The sequence below is a fragment of the Syzygium oleosum genome, unplaced genomic scaffold (assembly GCF_021117445.2).
Source record: "Syzygium oleosum isolate NSW1041296 unplaced genomic scaffold, Sole_v2.1 Sole_v2.25, whole genome shotgun sequence".
Taxonomy (NCBI): domain Eukaryota; kingdom Viridiplantae; phylum Streptophyta; class Magnoliopsida; order Myrtales; family Myrtaceae; genus Syzygium; species Syzygium oleosum.
Genome location: NW_026607509.1, coordinates 488,588 through 506,054, shown reverse-complemented (window position 1 = coordinate 506,054; position 17,467 = coordinate 488,588). Strand labels below are relative to the sequence as shown.

Sequence of the window (17,467 nt, the reverse complement as noted above, 5' to 3'; positions counted from 1 at the left end):
TAACTTTCGAGACCTTACAAACTTGGCCTAAACTTGAATTGCACACGATCCTTCCAGGGAACTTGTCCAATAAAGGACCAAGAGAGTGCCATGAGTAGAACCATAGCTTATATTCGGATAATTTCAGACCCGATTTATCTCAAGGTTACTAAATAATTTTGTTTTTCCCATTGAAATAAGCCATGCAAGATAAATGCAATAGTAGAGCTAGAAATAACATAGATTTATCTTTTAATCTTTCGGCACATTTAAAGTAGAACGGGGTAGGTTGATGGCCAAAAATGGTTTCTGTAATAAAAATAACAAAAAAGAAAAAGTCGCTCTTTTATGAACCTTCAAAAACAAACTACTAATAATCCCTTAAAGATGCTATCAAAGAGTGTTCTACGACATTCCATCATCGTGTAACCAAGAAAATCAACATACCCATACAATTTACCAACTGGCCTTTCTAAAATTTGTTCCCTTCACAGAGGTACAAAACAGACGTACAATACTAAACAGTAAAAGGTTCGATTGACTGAAAGTTCAGGGAGAGGAAAGATATCAGCCTGGTCATTCAAAGTTCAAACAGTTGGGAGCAAATTCTTGGGGAAAGTGAAAGCAGAGACAGGATCCAAAAGAGAACTGAATAATCAATCATTCAGCAATTGTTTCCAAATATCATTCTGCTGCTAGATTGACCCGCATTCGTTCCGTGAAAATTTGCACCTCTTTCTGCAAGAATAATAATAGTAACTATGAGTAGAACAATCACAGAAAGTACTCCAGGCTTGAGGGAAAAGAGACTTCATGCGTTCACCTCCATTTGAAGTCTACAATCTAGATCTCCTTCGTTCTGAAAGAGCGTCAAGAAACTCCAATGAAATAGGTCTATGGAGCTGCATGCACAGACATTTATCAGGGCAGGACAGGAAGCTCCACTTTGCTGAAGGAAAAGAAACTGACGCGCCCTTGCTCCACCAGACAAAATTTCAGTGGAATGTCTCCACATTGTCTTTCAAGAGCTTCAATTTCTATTTTAGCTGGTGGTTGGCCTCTGCAAGTAGCCAATTTGCAAAAGATTGAAACAGAAGCACTGACAATACCCTAAAAGTTATTCTGATAATATAGTGATTAACCCAGTTCTTACACACTCGTGAGCATCAAGATTTAGCAGAATTTCATTTTCTTTTCTCAAGATAAGCCGATTCAACCACTTTGATTCACTAACTGAAAACAAGTTCTCCAGATATTATATGTTTCTCTCCAGAATTTGGGACTTAGGTATGTTCTCAACTTACATTAATGAAACATCGGCAACAAAACCCAGGAATGAGGAACTCGGGTCCTGGGATAGCATATTGAATTTCAATAATTTGCATTGGCAATCAATGGGATGAGAAATTTCAATTATCTGCTTATATTTCAGAGAGAATACTCGACGCACAGAGCTTTATGCTGGGCCTTCCTCAGAAAAAGATGTGAGTTATAGAAATTTAATAAATTAGTACCTGATTAAGCAAAGCACATAGCTTGGATCACCAGGTGAAGATTTTCTGAACTTTCCATTTGGGAGATAAACATCAAATACCGGCTTCAGTTCATTCAAGTCCATCTTTATAAATCTTTTAATTAAAGAATTGCAGTCTTGAGGTGAGTGCAATTCCAGGCTTTCTGAAGTACCTTCAGAAGAAACTGTGCCAGTGTTTCTCTTGACACTCTTCAAAGACCAAGGAATGTCGTGCCGACCAACAATGTAACCAAGTGACTTCAGGTGTTTATAGACCTCATAAAGCTCCCAACAGCATCCATCCTTCTCCTCTGCTAGTTGCTGATACATGGTTTCCAAGGAGATGGATTCATCATTCTCACTCAAAAGAAGCAAAGCCCCTATTTCCATCAAGAACCTACAAAACAGAAAAAGGAGAAATAATCGATCAACAAACAATTTTACATCAAGTTAACTGGGCAAATCTACTTCTTAACTATGCAAATGTGTGTTAATCAATAGGTGTCTATGAATCTAAGAATCAAAATTTCTAGTTTAAAAGTCCACTTAGTTGACAAGAGCAAAAACTGAAGTCTCTCCAATGTGGAATAGAGAAGTGGAAAATCAAGGCACCACCAAAGCAATGTAGATTGGCAACGCCTCATGCATCACCTACAAGGTCTCTTCAATTGAGCAGCAAAGCTTCCCGCTACGGACAATGCCAGTTGTTGTCCATAACCGACCCTTCCTTTCCACCACCTCAGCCATTCCAACCCCACTATTCCACCGAGCTACAGAAGTTACTTTCCTGTAAAACACGCCTTCATGGATCGTCAATTCAAAAGCATCCTCAATAGTATCAAGGAAAAGCCATTTCTTGTAGTAACTGACCTGAATTGCAACTTGGACGAAGAGTTGGATGTATAGTTATATTCCTCTTCATCCTTTAAGTCTTGTTCCAATAACTCAGAGTCACTTGACAGGCTGTCCCAATCATCACACTCCATTTTGGACCTTATTTGTTACGGAAGCTGCAGAAGAGAACAGTTCAAAACAAATATAATCTCTTCAATTTAGTGGCATCCCATTAAATTATGCAAAGCAGTTTAAGGGCAAAAAGAATGAAAATAAAGTAATGAAACACCAATCGGACATACTTCTTGAGAGGGGAACGAAAGGAAAGCTAACAAACATTGAGGACTGACATTCAGGAAACATAAAAGGAGACACAGTGTGAGACAAATAATGGATGAGATACTAAAGTCTGCAGGTCAATGTGGCTTTTAGAATGAACAACACTCAATTGTCCGATCTACGCACATTTACCAGAGATGTTCCTATAGCGTCTACTAAAATTCAGAAAATCATCTTGGAGAAAATTACACCAGTTCTGGAGCTCAAATAAAAAGTTTATACCAGTTCTATCATTTTGCAACTTTCCTTCCATTCAAGATAAACCATCAAATTTAAAAATTTAGAATGACTCGGGATTTTGAAAACAATGCTTGAGACAGCGTCAGATGAAACCAAGAAATGCTATAGTGCAGTTTATATTGCTTTTGTGCAAAACCATGAGATTTTTTCACACACAATCTACCACCTCATGTAAGTCACAAGCTCTCACTTTCTACAAGCTGAAACCTATTGTTTGCTGTCTAGGGTCCAACCTCAAATACTACCCATCAACGTTGGTTCCGCGTTTTAGTAACAAATTCCTAATTAAAAATCTAAAAGCAGCCGTGTGCTCTCTGAGTCTTTCAGTAGTGTACAGAGGCTGGCCAGTCGAGTAGTGTTTTCATAAGGGAAAATGATCACCTTATCATTTTTCACAGTTTTATACACACTTCTCTCTTTGTTAGGGAAAAATAAAGGGAACGATTTGGTTTTGCTGCAATACAGGTGTTGGGGAAAAGGACGGGTTTAGAGATAATGCCGAGTTAGGACCAATGGTCCCCGTTCGGCGCGGATTCTCCCAAACCCTTACCTCGCGCAACATTGGGATTTTTTGTTTTAATTCAATTAACCCTATGAGAATTCTATATGAGGAGTCACCACCAGCCTATTGGAGTCGACTAGAAACCAAGTGAGGTATGGGAATATACCTCACTTCCTACGTAACTAGAGATCTAAGGGCGGGGACTTGACTAACATTAGTCATCTAACTAGTGCTCTTTCGGTACCTACTCTCGATCATTTGTGAACTAAGGTGTACATGCAGTCTTCTTATCCAATCATGAGTCCTAAAGTTCTTGTCCACTAAGTGTCCATGTTTATTGTGATCCTAGTGTATGGCCTAAACCATCCAAATAGGCTAAAACAACATAAGAAACACAATCAAAGAAATGACATGGAAGTGTTATCATGAGAGTAAAAAGATGAAGTGCGGTCAAGTAACCCAATATGAGTCGGGCAGAAATATAACATGGCCTTGTAAGTACGCCCCGGGACTGCAAGCTCCATGAGCTTAGTTCAAATCAAATTCAATTTCCTTAAGAGACTAATCTAACTAAAACTAAACTAGAGAAAATCATGAATTTTCCTAAGCCATGTGTGTACTATCTAAATGAAACTAAAAAATTTCCAATACTAAAATCTAACAACCTAATAAATGTCTATTTTTCTAACCAATTTTCCAAATTTTTAATTTCAGATTTTTTTTATTTTTTATTTCTAGAAAATGGGGACTCGGGTTGGGCTGTTGAGCCCAATCCGAACATGGTCCAACATGGTTTCAAAAATCTGGGCCAAGAGATATGATCGGGCTTTTATACAGAGCCCCTTTATAGTTCTAAACCTTCAAAGCCCATTTTCTTATTATTCCTTATTTTCTCTCTTTCTTCTTGGAACCATTTGCTTTCTCCCTAAGCTGAGAACGACTCGCCAAGATCAGCACTCCAAGGTTTGTTTCTTAAAAAAGCTCACAAACAACTGCATTCAAATTAGCAGTAAAAAGGAACTCACCTAAACCAATTCAAGTTTAAAGATTAGACCGATTTCCACCATTGAAACAATCCTCAACATCCCAAATCTACTGCTCCTATTTTATCATTTCCTTTTTTATCTCTGTTTTATATATCTATTGTCTTCCATTTAGTGAACCGAGAACACACAAAGCCATGACCAAAATTCACCACCTCAAAACACCAACAATCAAACCTCTTATCACCAAAGTGTCAGTACACTGAACATATATACCCCCGCCATCAATCACCTATTATCATCAGCCAACGACAGATGCTGTCCTTACCTCTCCTCCATCAATCTCTACTGAACACCATTGTCATTCACTTTCACTAAACAGCTTCAGTTATTGAACAACTCTTCAATTTTCATTGCTGGCCACTCACCATTCACAGCCACTAACCAGAAAAATGCAAGATAGAGAATCACCATATCTTGATGTATGGATGTTCTTAAGAATAGGCTTAATTCAATAACATTTGTCACGGGCAGTCACCACAGAGAGACCCAATGCAGCAGATACAACAACAACCGAGCAGCAAGGAGAGAGAAAAAAATGTTTAGAATTCGATTTCAACCATGACAAAACAATGATGGAATCGAGTCTGTGTTAACCAAATGATTATACTACACTGAAATGCACTTAGATCATAAAAAATGTGAACTATTTCACATCTGTATTTGAGGAGCATTTCAACAAACAGTTGGCGTGCATCGAGAATATTGAACCTTACCACGAATTCAAAGCAGTTTTTCATTTAAAACTAACACTGGCACAACAATATCATCGCAGATCATCGATCAACACTTCAGATTCTCAGTGACTTACGCATAACCGACCCTATGTCTCACAACGAAACATAACACATGAAAGGCAGCATCACAAACGTTACTCCATCAATCTCTACACCAGCAAATACTGAAAGTTCTCAAACATTTCGAGCAAACCGACGACTAATCGAGCAGAGTATCATCAAACCACTCAGAAAGATTACCTGCAGCTTCTTGCGGTTTGCCTCGAATCTCCAGCAGACGTTTATCAAGTCGAGCCACTCGTGCCCGCGGGAAATTCGAAACAGACTTCCGAAATCCGGCTCGGAAAGATGGAAGCGAAATCAAACTTCGAAGGGAGCAGAAGAACTGCGAAGCCGCCGAATCGCGTCGTCGCAGACGATCGTGGCGCACGAGATTGACGAAGCAGCACCGAATCGCATCATCGCCGCATTCGCAGCGTGAACGATCGATCGGTTTCTCGGAGATACCCTTTGGAATCGGCAACGAGAGAGGAAGAACCTGGAACGAAGCTGTCCAGCGCCGGAGCCACCGTGCGGAGCCGCCGAGCGCCGGTGAAGAACGCCGGAACCTCGAGCGTTCGTGGAAGGAGTTGCGGCGGATTTTGCTCCTCGGTATTTATTAAGATGAATATTAGGTTTATTTTCATACTGTTTATTTATATATATATATAATACTTTAATACATTATGTTGTATATCTCAAGGAAATTAATTTTTTTGTTAAACATGGTAGTCCTCTGTATTTTTCACATCCAATAGAAAATATAATACATGTCAAATGGAAAATTACAAAAAAAAAAAAGGTAGTGAAATAATGAAAAAGAGCCTAAAAGGGAAGAAATAATAGAAAGAGTCGCAACTCGTTTTCTTTGTGCCACTAAAAAAAGCTACTCTATGTTTCTTATATGGAAAAATACCACCAAAAACCCCAAACTATGCCACTTATGATAAATTTACCCTTAACTTTTTTTTGTGACACGAAAAATCCCAAACTATATCACTTGTGATAAATTTACCCTGAACTTTTTTTTGTGACACGAAAAACCCCAAACTATACGACTCGTGACACATTTACCCCACAATACTTTGGCCATGGGCATTTTCGTCTTTTTCCTTTTTCTGTTTTTTTTCCTTTTTTTTTTCTTTTCCTCTCTCTGCCGGCAAGGGCGACTTTGCCTGACTCAGGCGAGGACGACCCTCGCCCGACGCCGGCGAGGCTTGCTCGACCCCGGCGAGGCTCGCCCGACGCCGGATCCGGCGAAGGCAGCCCTCGCCGGTAGAGAGAAGAAAAGAAAAAAAAAGGAAAAAAAACAAAAAAAAGGAAAAAGACGAAAATGCTCATAGCTAAAGTATTGTAGGGTAAATGTGTCGCGAGTAACATAGTTGGGGTTTTTTATGTAACAAAAAAAAGTTCAGGGTAAATTTGTCGGAAGTGGCATAGTTTGAGATTTTTTGTAGTATTTTCCCTTCTTATATTAGTATAATGCGATTGTTATTTATTAGATGTAAGAAAATTTTCAATTATGGAAAGGATGAATAAAAGATTCAAAAGCGCTAATAGCTTTTGTAACGTGATGTGAAAGGGATCAATACCGATTGAATTGATTTGACTGAATTTGCAATTTCGATGTTTGCAAACATTAGGTTCTTAAATAAACTAATCTTTCGGCACCAAAACTTTCTTTAATAAATCCAAAAACTAGAGTTGATCGCGTAGCTTGTGCGTGCAGAGTTGAATAAACAAGTGAATAAAACTTGATTGTTAACTAGTTTTGGTGAGTTGCGCTTTTGCAATTGAAATGTGCTTGTAAACATATCTTTACATGTGCCATTGAGAAATGAAATTAGCTATTTGAATTTAAATCGAAAAATGTGTATCGATTTGGAGTTTTTAATGGTTGAAAAATTAACTTAGGATAAATTTATTGCAGCTGTACCAATTTGAGATTTTTGATGATCAAAATATTAATTTAAGATAAATTTTTCATAAATATATTAATTTAAAATTTTTCGTGATACTAATCATCGAATAAAAGAATTTCCTCCGTAGCAACTTCAAATGATATTCTCAAGCGATAAATTATGTTTTTAACTTTCGAAAAAGTAAAGAAGATCTGTTCGTAATCGTCAACGTTTCTAACAAAAAGATTTGTTTCAACGAGGCACCGCAGCATCCACGTAGGCTGCTTACGTGTCCAAAAAGGTCGTCCGAGGTGGGGCCCCACCCCTGTCTCTCCGTCTCTATCTCTCTCCCTCTCGTCGCCACCTTCTTCAATGCAGTCAGTAGCAGTCTTTTTTCTCCCTCCTGCTGAGAAGAACGTGGGGAGCAGAGCAGGTGGTCGGTCGCTTTCACTTGCGGGCCTCTCTTTCTCTCTCTCTGTCGTTTTCAAGGTACTGCTGCTTCACGCTCCGTTCTTGGTCCTCCATCTCTCCCGCTTCTTCACGCCAGTCTTTTTCTCGCTCGCTTCGTCGTCTTCGACGGGGTGCTGCCATCCTCATCTCCGTCTCTGTCTCTGCCCCTGTTTCGTTTCTTTCCGTGTACCTTTTTCCTTTGTTTTGGCGAGAAGATGGCGACCCGCACATGCACGGAGGATTCGCGTAATCTTTTCTTGCCACATTGACCGCGTAATGGCGTGCGTTAGCTGTCGCGATCCGTCGACAAATTTAGAAGCTGCCATTACGAGCAGAGCAGAGTCTACGTCATCTTGCACCTCCTTCGCACCGCGGACGCGGCCTCTTTTATTGCGCCTCACGACAAGAACTCGCCGTGGCTGAAGCCACTTCCCCACGATCTCTCTTCTTCTTCTTCTTCTTCCGGGTCGCTCTCGTTTCCTTTGGCCATTTCTGTTCGATCGAGTTTTCGGGAGTTTCGCCTCAGCGATTCCGAGTTCGTAATTTTCAGCATCCATTTGCTTCGACTGCGACGCTTTAACTTTGTCTTACTGGCTGGGTCGCATCATCGATCGAATGGAATGTTCATGTCCTTAATTTATTGTTAAAGTGACATTCCTGCGTTTGTTGGTTGCTCAGGTGGGTGATTTCACGTTCAGTATTGATGCAGCCGACTGGGTATTTCTCTTCCTTTCTCTTTTCCTTTTCTGCTGGTTTTCGCACATTTCTTGCTTTTTTATGTGCTTTTCTTGATGGCCCATGGATAAATTTCTTTGCCTCTCCATTCAATGGCCATGAAAAACCGATTGTTTGTTCTAGTTGTACAATGTCCACGAGTGTTTCCCATGCCCAATCTACCCACAAATAGCTGCTATAGCATGTCGTCTACACCTGTAAGCTTGCGTAAACATCTTCATGTATATGTTGACTCATGAACCTTCGTCTACATCAGTTTCGGGAATGGTATTGCTAAGAACAAAGATTTGATGGTAAATTGCAAACTTTCCAGGATAAACAGTCACGAGATTATGACATGGGATCTCTGGGATCCACCCCACATCCAAGGTTCTCCTGCTCTTTACTTATTTCATTTTTTTTTTCAATATCAAGGCTCCTTGTGTGTGCCATCACGTTCTTATGATTCAATTATATCTCTACAGTTGCACCAGAGAGCAGCATCGACATGCAATGTGGGTGTCAACATGACTTCCACGGAGGTTATGGTGTTGGTGAGTTTTCGTCCTTGTCTTCTTTGCATGTCCTGGCAGTGATTTTCTTGTCATCAGTAATGGTGGAACTCTGATTCCAACTATATCTGCTGGTTGCAGATGTACTAGAAGGGAATGCAGCAAATGAGATGGCTTGTGTACAAGTGCTGCAAATATTGGTGAGGAAGGCTGATGACGAAATCGATGAACTAGAAAAGCATCTGGTGTGCCTGCAAAGTGAACTAGCGTGTGTCGAATATGAAGAATGGCCTAACATATGCTGCAATGCATTGAAAGAAAAGATTGATTACTTTCATGTATCTCTGAAGTGGTTGAGATGTAGAGATCAAGATGATTCGGGCGCTCATTCAAATGTGAATGAGGAACCTGCTGAAAGAATGCATGACATGGTGAAGGCTCTACTCAGGAGCTACTGCCATGAAAAGAACCAGGTTTGGCTCTTGAATTGTTATCGTTGTACTTCTAATGGCAACCAAACCTGTGCTTGTGGCACCAGGATCTGATGTTCCTAACTAGATCCAAAGAGCGCAAGGAGAAAGGAATAGTTGACATAAGATTGATTTGTCAAAGATGCAATGGCTAACTGCTTCCATTCACAAATTGAAGTGTGGCATTCATTTTGTCAATTGCTTCCAGTTCCTATGTCACGAATAATTAGGTTTATCATTGTCTTTTGTTTATTGATTCTTCCCTGCTTGGAGATTCGAAAGAATGAACAGTCCTCAAAATCGGCAAATCCACCATTGGTGGTAATTTTAACAGTTTTCTTGTTTTTTCGTTTGTGGATTAAGTTAGGAGATGTCCACGTTTCTGTGTAGCAGTAAGCAATACCCTGTATGAATCTTCCTTTTATACTAATCAGAAGTATGTGTGCGTTCTTTGTTAGAGTGGTAAGCTTGTTGAGTTTAATAAATCACTTGCCGGCATCCTCTTTTTGACCCTATTGACCTATTCGTCTTTTCTATAAGTGGCTGACAAGTAACATCAGAAATCCTGCAAACATCCCCCTCTTTTGATCAATTTATAAATATTTAATTGGGCTACATCTGTTGTATTGTTACGACTGAGGGAATGTCTTCAAGAAGTAGTCTCTTGCTTCTAAACATATTTATTTACATCTAATGATTTATGCATTGACACGGCACCTCTTTTGGGCAAAGCATGAGGAAATATCTTAAGACAATTATTTCTGCCTTTGTATTTTGTAGTTTCCTCTTTGCTGCTCTTAACATATGTGAATATGTCATATACTTTTGACCAAAAAAAATATGTCGTATACTCATTGTGTGTTCCTGATAGAGCTACCAGCAGATTCTGACCGTTATCTAGTTCATCTAGTGACTGATGATGACTGCTTTTCGCAGAAGCATGAACTTTCTCTGCAAACAATTGATGGAAGTTCCAGTACAGATGCAGTAAATGATTCATCTGTTCATTCCAATTCTGACGAGAAACAATGGGAGGAACCTCATCCCAAAGCTTTGATTTCAGAGGTTGGATATAGTTCCGTTACTGTTTGCAGTGTAGCAGCCCTAAAATCATCAAACGAGTCTGAGGAAAAGAAAATTATTTCTTTCTTCACAAGATAAATGTGCATTTAGATTACTTACCTAAAAAACGTACTGTTAAGTTCTCTACTCAGGTTTGATATCAGCTCAAATGTGCAAATCATGGCACTGTTGCATTGTTGAATCAGCTTTTAGTTTGATTCTAACGCTACAGGAATTGTTCACCTATCTGACTTTCACCTCTGCTTTTCTCTTCTTGCTATCCATAGCCCCCAAGTACCAGTATCAAAAGCTCCAGTTTGTCTGCTCTAAGAGATGAAACTACTTGCGATGGGAATATGGTTAAGATGTGTGAGCCTAAACTGGAAGTTAGTGATGATGTTGGACATGGAAATGGTAGTGTTATAGATAGGAGCAGAATGTTAAATCAGCCTTTGAAGCCGCAGGACAGCACCATGAAATCTGATGAGGTAAGAATTTCATTTCTTCATTTGTTTCAGTGAAGTACCTCCATCATTTTCATTGTGTTTGGGAAGTTGACGGGCAGAACTCTTGGAAAAGCACTTAAACGCAATATCAACTCCATCAATGACGCAATTATTCATATCAATGACCAGCCTCCAGATGCAACCACTGAGTATACTGTTCCAGATCCTTCTATTCATGATGGTGGTTGCGATAGGAGAACGAAGACATCTAACACTGCAACAGGAGCACTTCCAGAAAATAACAGAAATCCTGATGAAGAGCCAAGATATAGCGATCAAATGCTAAAAATTGCCTTGAAAGATGAAAAGGAAGAACCAGAGGCTGCTCTTTCCAAGAAGCAGACCTTGCCGAGCTCATCTCTGATTGTTAGTGGGGAAAGCAGAAATCCTGACACTGAAAGTTCTGCCTTGAACTCAATGGTAGAGCTAGAGGACCGGAAAAGTGAACATGTGATGAAGACAGATCCTGGGGAAGAAGACAAAGTTTCCACTGCAGTCAAATTACAGGATGATGCTTCTGTTGTAGCTAGATCCAACTTGATCCAGTCAAAGAGGCCACAGAAGCAGAAGGTTAAGAGGGAAATAGAGCAAAATGTATTGAGTTCTAAAAGATTGCAGCAAGTGGAAATTGCACCTAGTGCATCCCTTTCAAACACCATAGGGGGATGGATGTTCGGAATTGTTAACGAGTGCTCCAATGTAAAGAAGCCTTTGACTGGAAAGATTTTGAAGGAATTTGTTCTTGCGATCCACTCTGAAGCCAAACATCCTGCTCTCGAACATGATGTTAGTGCAGGTTTGGTTTCTCAGCAACAAAGGAAAAGACACAAGACATCAAACACAGAACCTTCCATGAGGGTTACCCATGCACATGTTAAAATGGGCGACTTAGTAGCAGAAGTATCTGGTCCTGGATGTAAGGCCGAACCACTGATGATCAAACATGAGAAATCAGATGATTTACACAACGAGCTGGGGATATTGCAGCGCCCTGCTGAAGTCAGTTTGGAGAGTTTGAAGTTAAATGATCTGAGGGCCATCGCAAAGGAACACAAACTCAAAAACTACTATAAGCTTACAAAAAAGTTGCTGGTCGAGCAAATAGCTAATAAAATGGGTCGTTGCTAGATTACGGGTGCGGATTTTGTTGAGTATGGTTTGTATCTGCTATGTGCTTACAGCTTGTATTTGCACATATGTGGGTATTCTTGCAACTTCAATCGCACCTTGGAAAGTTCCGTGCTGATCCGTGTGGGTTACAGGCTGGCTCCATCTTCAAAGGACCACGGCGAGAAATCATACATCACGTGATACACAGTAATAGGTACTTTAGTAAGAAAAGCTTTAATACACTTGTTGTTCAGATATACATAAATAGGTATACACGTGCTGAAAGAGTAAGCATGTAGGAAATGATGGGAGGATCACTTGTCTTTTACACTTCGTACAATTGGGCAAGTAGAAACAATGTGTTGTCTAGGAGTTGGAGTATGTATATTTCGTTCGTGAATGTTGACAAAGTGCAGGTGGTATCACTATCGACCTTGAAATTTTCAATTCTGCTAACATCATATATTGTCTTTGTAAAAGAATGTTGCCGGTCATTAATCAGCCAGAGTTTGTAGCTAGAACTCCTTCAGCTAGCTTTCAGTTGTTGACTTGAGGTAAGCAGGAAGCGCGGCCTGCAGGCTCCGTTTGGTTATGCTTTAATGGCAATTTTTCAGCCCGAGTGGAAATGAGCACAGAGAAATTCTGTTTTTTAACACTCACATTGTCTTATGAGTTAAATCTTAAACTGCGCAACTTAAATATTACCCATTGGAAAGAGTTTGCCTTTCCTAGACAACACTTCTCTTGATCTACTGGTCATCTACTACTACGACAGTATGATAATAAAAAAATTATTAGGTGCTCTCGGAGGATTCCGGTTGCTCATTTCATAGGTCATTTGCGGCACGAGATGATGGTTTTGCAGTTTGGTCATGAGACTAGCTGAGCTTAGTTATGCCATAAATTCGCCCGGCCTCAAAAGTGAGGATCCGACAGATGATGCATCTTCGCTGGAGAATCAAAAACTGTTTTTTCTGAGTGTCTCGGGTAGAATGAAAATGACTCAATTGATTCCACTCAGCCAACCCATTTCCTCAAAACATTTGGCTTGTTCAACTCTTTCCTATCCATTAGCTCTTTCTTAAATTTGAAGCCATATCTCAGTCACTACCCAACAACCCCCCAACTTGAAAAAGTCAAAGAGACTAGAGAGGGCTTGGGTAAGAAGTGAGATCCGGTTGGATCCATCTTGATTCTGGTCCTTCTGTTAGGATCAAAGTAATGCAAGCCGACCAATTAAGCAGATTTAATCATTAAGAACAGGGAGATAAAAGTGCCATCTTAATTTGAGAAGTGTTTGAAAAGACTTGCAAAATCCTGCATAAAAGCTGTGCAGCCACTTCTAGCTAAAAGGTAAGAGCTACCAGTTGATCAAAATATAGATGTATTAATTCAAAGTCCATTATAAACCCATTATGATTCTGTCTCACATACAAGTAAGATGCTGGTTTCTTATTATCACTCTCTCGGAAGAACAAGCCGCTCAAGGCTGACCAAGAAGCGAAGGTCGGTAGAAAGCATGGCTCTGTGCAATCTCGATTCGTTCGCGAGGATCATTCAAGGTTTCGTCTCTCAGTGCTTGCAGGATAGCTCGCGCAGGTTGTTCCCTGGCAAATGGCAACCACACAAAAATTATTTCCATAGAAGGGATTCAATGATTGGAGGGAGCTGAGATTAGTCGGCTTGCAAAATGAAATGAATTAGCATATATGCGAGAGAGTAAGCTGATATTGATTTGCAAGATAAGAATATATCCTAGACGTTAATCGCAATGCAGAAAGTACCTCACTATCAGAATCTTATATAGTGTCTTCAGGATCGGGCATAGTTCAACGGGAGCAACAGGCTTCTTTGCTTCGGGATGCAACACGCTTAAGCTCGCCTGGCTCAATAGTTCGTAGAAGGCTCCAACAGCTGAGACACCCTGTAATTAATATAACGAAGTCGGCAACAGTTGAGCATAAGATCAAACATGCTAACAAAAGGAAATTAGGCAAATATATACGCAACCTAGGGGAACTAATAAATGAACTAAATCATCACAGTTATGTGTAAGCTGACAATTGCATTAAGACCGTAAGGTCGCAAAATACGGACACCTGAATCATTCCTTTTCCACTGATATTGTCTCCCATGTCCAGGTTCAGCTGCCCCTTGGCTAACATTTGCCCGTACCATGCATTACGACCTTTCAACAACGTCACATACGTGTCGGCCAGCAAAGGTCCCGCCAATTTCTCTGGTTCTTCCGCCAACAAATGGGTTATGAATATCATCTCCGATGTACAGTGTGCAAAGTACACCGATTTACTTGTAGCACTTTCATTGGTAAGAGCAGCAACCATGCCTGGAAAATTTCAGCACGCAAGGAACAAAACGCCCGGAGGTTCTCAAAACAAATATATAAGATATGATAATGTTATGGACATGATTGCATTATATACAATTACTGGATTATTGGCAAATTACCAGCTCCGATGGCATAGACATTCTTGAGGCCGCCCATGACCTCATGTGTGACAAGATCGCTATTGTCCCACACTGTAAAATGGGGTTGTCTTAAAAATTTCGCGAGAGGCTTCCTCCATTTGTCAGATCCACATATTCGAGCATTTGCATATTCCTTATTGTAAATCTCAGAAGCAATATTGGGTCCACCAAGATAAAGTATGTTCTCTATGGGGATTCCAGCTGCCAAGCATGCGGATAACATAAATGCTTAGAAAGCGGATGGATGCAACCACCAATTTGTATAAGCAACGCAAATATGCAAGATTGAACTTCAATGCAGCAGGTGAATGGAGTGAAAACACAAATTGTCAAGTGATGATGCTCAGTGTTGGAAGGGAAGCACTCATCAATGTCCTAAACAGACAGAATATGAATCTGAGTTTCTAAATATTCTCTTCCACGATTCCCTTCCTATGTTTTTGCCGAAGCAAAGTTGGCTAGACTAGGATGAAGCCCACATTTCATCATGTTTGTCACTTTTTTCACTTTGAATTAATTCTTTTACTCCTTTGATTGAAAATATCCCTAAGATCCAATGACGTGTTATTTCGTTTAACTCTACAGCCCATTCAATGGATTCAGTTTTCTTCATCTTTCAAAATGCAGCCAAAAGTAAAATTGAATATGGCAAACAGATTTCTACACACAAAGCAGCAAGATAGCAAACCCCCTTCACAATGCACTCCAGAGAAAGAGAGGACTGATAGATAATTTCTTAATTGCAAAGATGCAACTCTTACTTGCACGGTTAATCATCTGAGTAGGAGTTATAATATGAGGTTCAGGATCTAATGCAGCTTCTATGCCCTTCGCCAGAGAAATAATGATGGGCATCGTGATCCTCTCCTTCCAATAATTATTGATCTCTTCAAACACCTCACTTGTCTCCGTGGAAGGCAACCCGTTCACCACAATATCAGCATCCCAAACGGCCTCCTGCAAGTTAGTGACCACCTTCAAGGGACAGAGAGGCGTATCGATCATGTTTAAGCAGAAACCATCTTTCAGAATCTCATCAGCGAATAGAGTACGATCGCCAAGTCTAGCCTCAACGTACTTCAGATACGCACAGCGTCGTATCAACCTCCTTAAGACATCCTCCCTTGAATTTATGACCTCAAAAAGATGTTCAGCTGTGGCTCTATCCACGGCTCGACCAGGCCTTCGCCATATCCTGATTTGAACTTTGTCACGAAATTGGCCGTAGCTATCTTGAAGCAGAGCTGCAAAAACACTGCCCCAAGCACCGGCCCCCACACCAACAATTCTCAACGGATCACCATCAGCTTTGAGGAGAAGACGCCTGAGCTCGTCGAGTTTTTCCTCCAAACCATTCCCATTATTGTGAATGGACCCATTCGAGTACCCATTATGAGCAACCCTCTCAACACTACCCACCATTTTCTTCCAAAGAGTTAATACAACTCCAAAATCAACAGATCAACAATACCAGTACCACCTTAATTCCTAAGAACCTTCAGCGATATCGAAGAGGCGTGACCTGTATGTCTCACCACTTCTTATTATTGTTATGATGGTTGCATTAACTCCACAAAAATCAGACACTACAAAACCCACCTGATTTTATGCAGCTGCTTCTCTCAACACAACCTTCCACTAAATGAATGATCACAACCCCCAGCTTAAAACCCCACAAACTTCTCCCACTTTTTCCGAGCTTCGCCGTTCATCAGAAGAATGAAATCTTGTTGGTTGGATATTCTTCACCAAAACTCAAACTAACTCTGCATTTTTTCCACTCAGATTTTCTGGCCACCCAAACCGGAGTTTTTCTCTCTTTTCTTCTTTTCCGCTACTCGAATTCAAGGCATTTTACTCATGGCGAGAACAATTCCACAGAATATTTAAGTACATGTGCTCGAGTCCGTCATCTCTCAGCGGATGAAGCGAACTGCCACACGCCTTCGTTATCTCCGCCTTCTTAAGTTCGTTCATCTACCCACACCTACAAAGCCCAATGAAAATCCCCAAAATGCCACTAAGATACTGCCGGAAAGGGAAAAGACCGACCTTTCCGTGTCGGCAACTCCAAAGCGGAGCCGTCCAATAAAGGGTCGTTTACTTGTGATCGTAACAACACTCTCCCCACTTATAAACTTGACCATTTCTTCCGTCATTCAAAAAAACTCCATTGCTGGACCCAGAAGGTAAAGAACCAAACTAAAAGCTCAGGCGCATGACAAGACCGTGACTGCGACTGTGAATTCGAGCGAGTCACTGTGAACACGAGAGGATTTGCATGTAAGCTTACAAGCTTGAAACGAGGAACTGGTGAGCTGGAGTCATGTAGAGAGAGAGAGAGGCATTGAATGAAATGAATGGATTAGTTGGGTATAGAGTTGGGTGCCAAAGGGCAATAAATATTTTGGAAGCTCGCCAACTTCCCAAAACGGTGATTAACACGAGTGTACCCACGAAAGGACTCGAAACATTGGTCTCAATCTTAGTCCCCGTGTCCTGTCCCGTGACTTGGGTCCTTTGCCATTTGCATTTTTGCCCTGTTTTCTTCATTTGTTGTCCTCCCCCCCTCTCTCTCTCTCTCTCTCTCTCTCTCTCTCTCTCTCTCGGGCCGAGCTTCATTACTCAAGCCCGTCAACCCCCAATATGTCTGGTTTTTTGGGCAAGGTGAAGTTGGGGCAAAAGAGAGAGAAACATGGCACCGCCGAATCTAGTAAGATTGATCAGAGAAAAAATGGCAAATAAGCAGGACATTTTAAATACCTCTAACGACCGACCGACGGTCGTAAAGTTGGCTAACGTAGACCAGAAGTACCAAGTAATATTTCCAATATCTGTATATGTCGTGCTATAAAATTTAGTATATCAATTTTATTGTCTTTAATACACTTAAGCATTTCTCTCCCCAGGAATGCTTGGTGGATTCGGCACCTAAGGTTTCCTCAAACTAGCAGCGCACGAGGGTAAGTCTATCAAGGAACAAAATGAGTTCGCTGAAAGACTTTCTTTTCATGAAAGCCAGCTTT

At 40.6% G+C, this 17,467-nt stretch overlaps 3 protein-coding genes and 1 long non-coding RNA gene across 12 annotated transcripts; 2 read left to right on the top strand and 2 right to left on the bottom strand.

Moving 5' to 3' along the window:
• Positions 1-300: 300 nt before the first annotated feature.
• On the bottom strand, positions 301-5,556 carry LOC115674891 (uncharacterized). Of its 5 annotated transcripts, none has more exons than XM_030597414.2 (6): positions 5,428-5,556; positions 2,363-2,502; positions 2,148-2,292; positions 1,494-1,889; positions 803-1,039; positions 301-717 (listed from the first exon to the last, which is right to left on the bottom strand). In XM_030597414.2, exons 2-5 carry the CDS (start codon positions 2,412-2,414, stop codon positions 901-903), a joined length of 732 nt encoding a protein of 243 aa, XP_030453274.1. In that variant the 5' UTR covers positions 2,415-2,502; positions 5,428-5,556; the 3' UTR covers positions 301-717; positions 803-900. The 5 variants fall into 5 exon arrangements, with proteins under 5 accessions (XP_030453274.1, XP_030453272.1, XP_056159042.1 ...); XM_030597412.2 differs by having other exon boundaries at positions 2,148-2,279; XM_056303067.1 differs by lacking the exon at positions 5,428-5,556 and adding an exon at positions 4,683-5,260.
• On the top strand, positions 5,330-5,957 carry LOC130134970 (uncharacterized). The gene is made up of 2 exons (XR_008814467.1): positions 5,330-5,466; positions 5,543-5,957. It is a non-coding gene; the product is annotated as an uncharacterized LOC130134970 (long non-coding RNA).
• A 1,707-nt stretch (positions 5,958-7,664) lies between these two features.
• Positions 7,665-12,412, top strand: LOC115674551 (uncharacterized). Of its 5 annotated transcripts, none has more exons than XM_056303054.1 (8): positions 7,665-8,112; positions 8,256-8,294; positions 8,626-8,681; positions 8,777-8,845; positions 8,945-9,276; positions 10,210-10,338; positions 10,623-10,823; positions 10,971-12,412. In XM_056303054.1, exons 2-8 carry the CDS (start codon positions 8,281-8,283, stop codon positions 11,967-11,969), a joined length of 1,800 nt encoding a protein of 599 aa, XP_056159029.1. In that variant the 5' UTR covers positions 7,665-8,112; positions 8,256-8,280; the 3' UTR covers positions 11,970-12,412. The 5 variants fall into 5 exon arrangements, with proteins under 5 accessions (XP_056159029.1, XP_056159028.1, XP_056159027.1 ...); XM_056303053.1 differs by having other exon boundaries at positions 7,665-8,116; XM_056303052.1 differs by having other exon boundaries at positions 7,666-8,112; positions 8,256-8,681.
• A 906-nt stretch (positions 12,413-13,318) lies between these two features.
• On the bottom strand, positions 13,319-16,799 carry LOC115674547 (glycerol-3-phosphate dehydrogenase [NAD(+)] GPDHC1, cytosolic). The gene is made up of 5 exons (XM_030596952.2): positions 15,203-16,799; positions 14,421-14,642; positions 14,051-14,298; positions 13,736-13,875; positions 13,319-13,558 (listed from the first exon to the last, which is right to left on the bottom strand). Exons 1-5 carry the CDS (start codon positions 15,861-15,863, stop codon positions 13,435-13,437), a joined length of 1,395 nt encoding a protein of 464 aa, XP_030452812.1. The 5' UTR covers positions 15,864-16,799; the 3' UTR covers positions 13,319-13,434.
• Between the last annotated feature and the right edge of the window lie 668 nt (positions 16,800-17,467).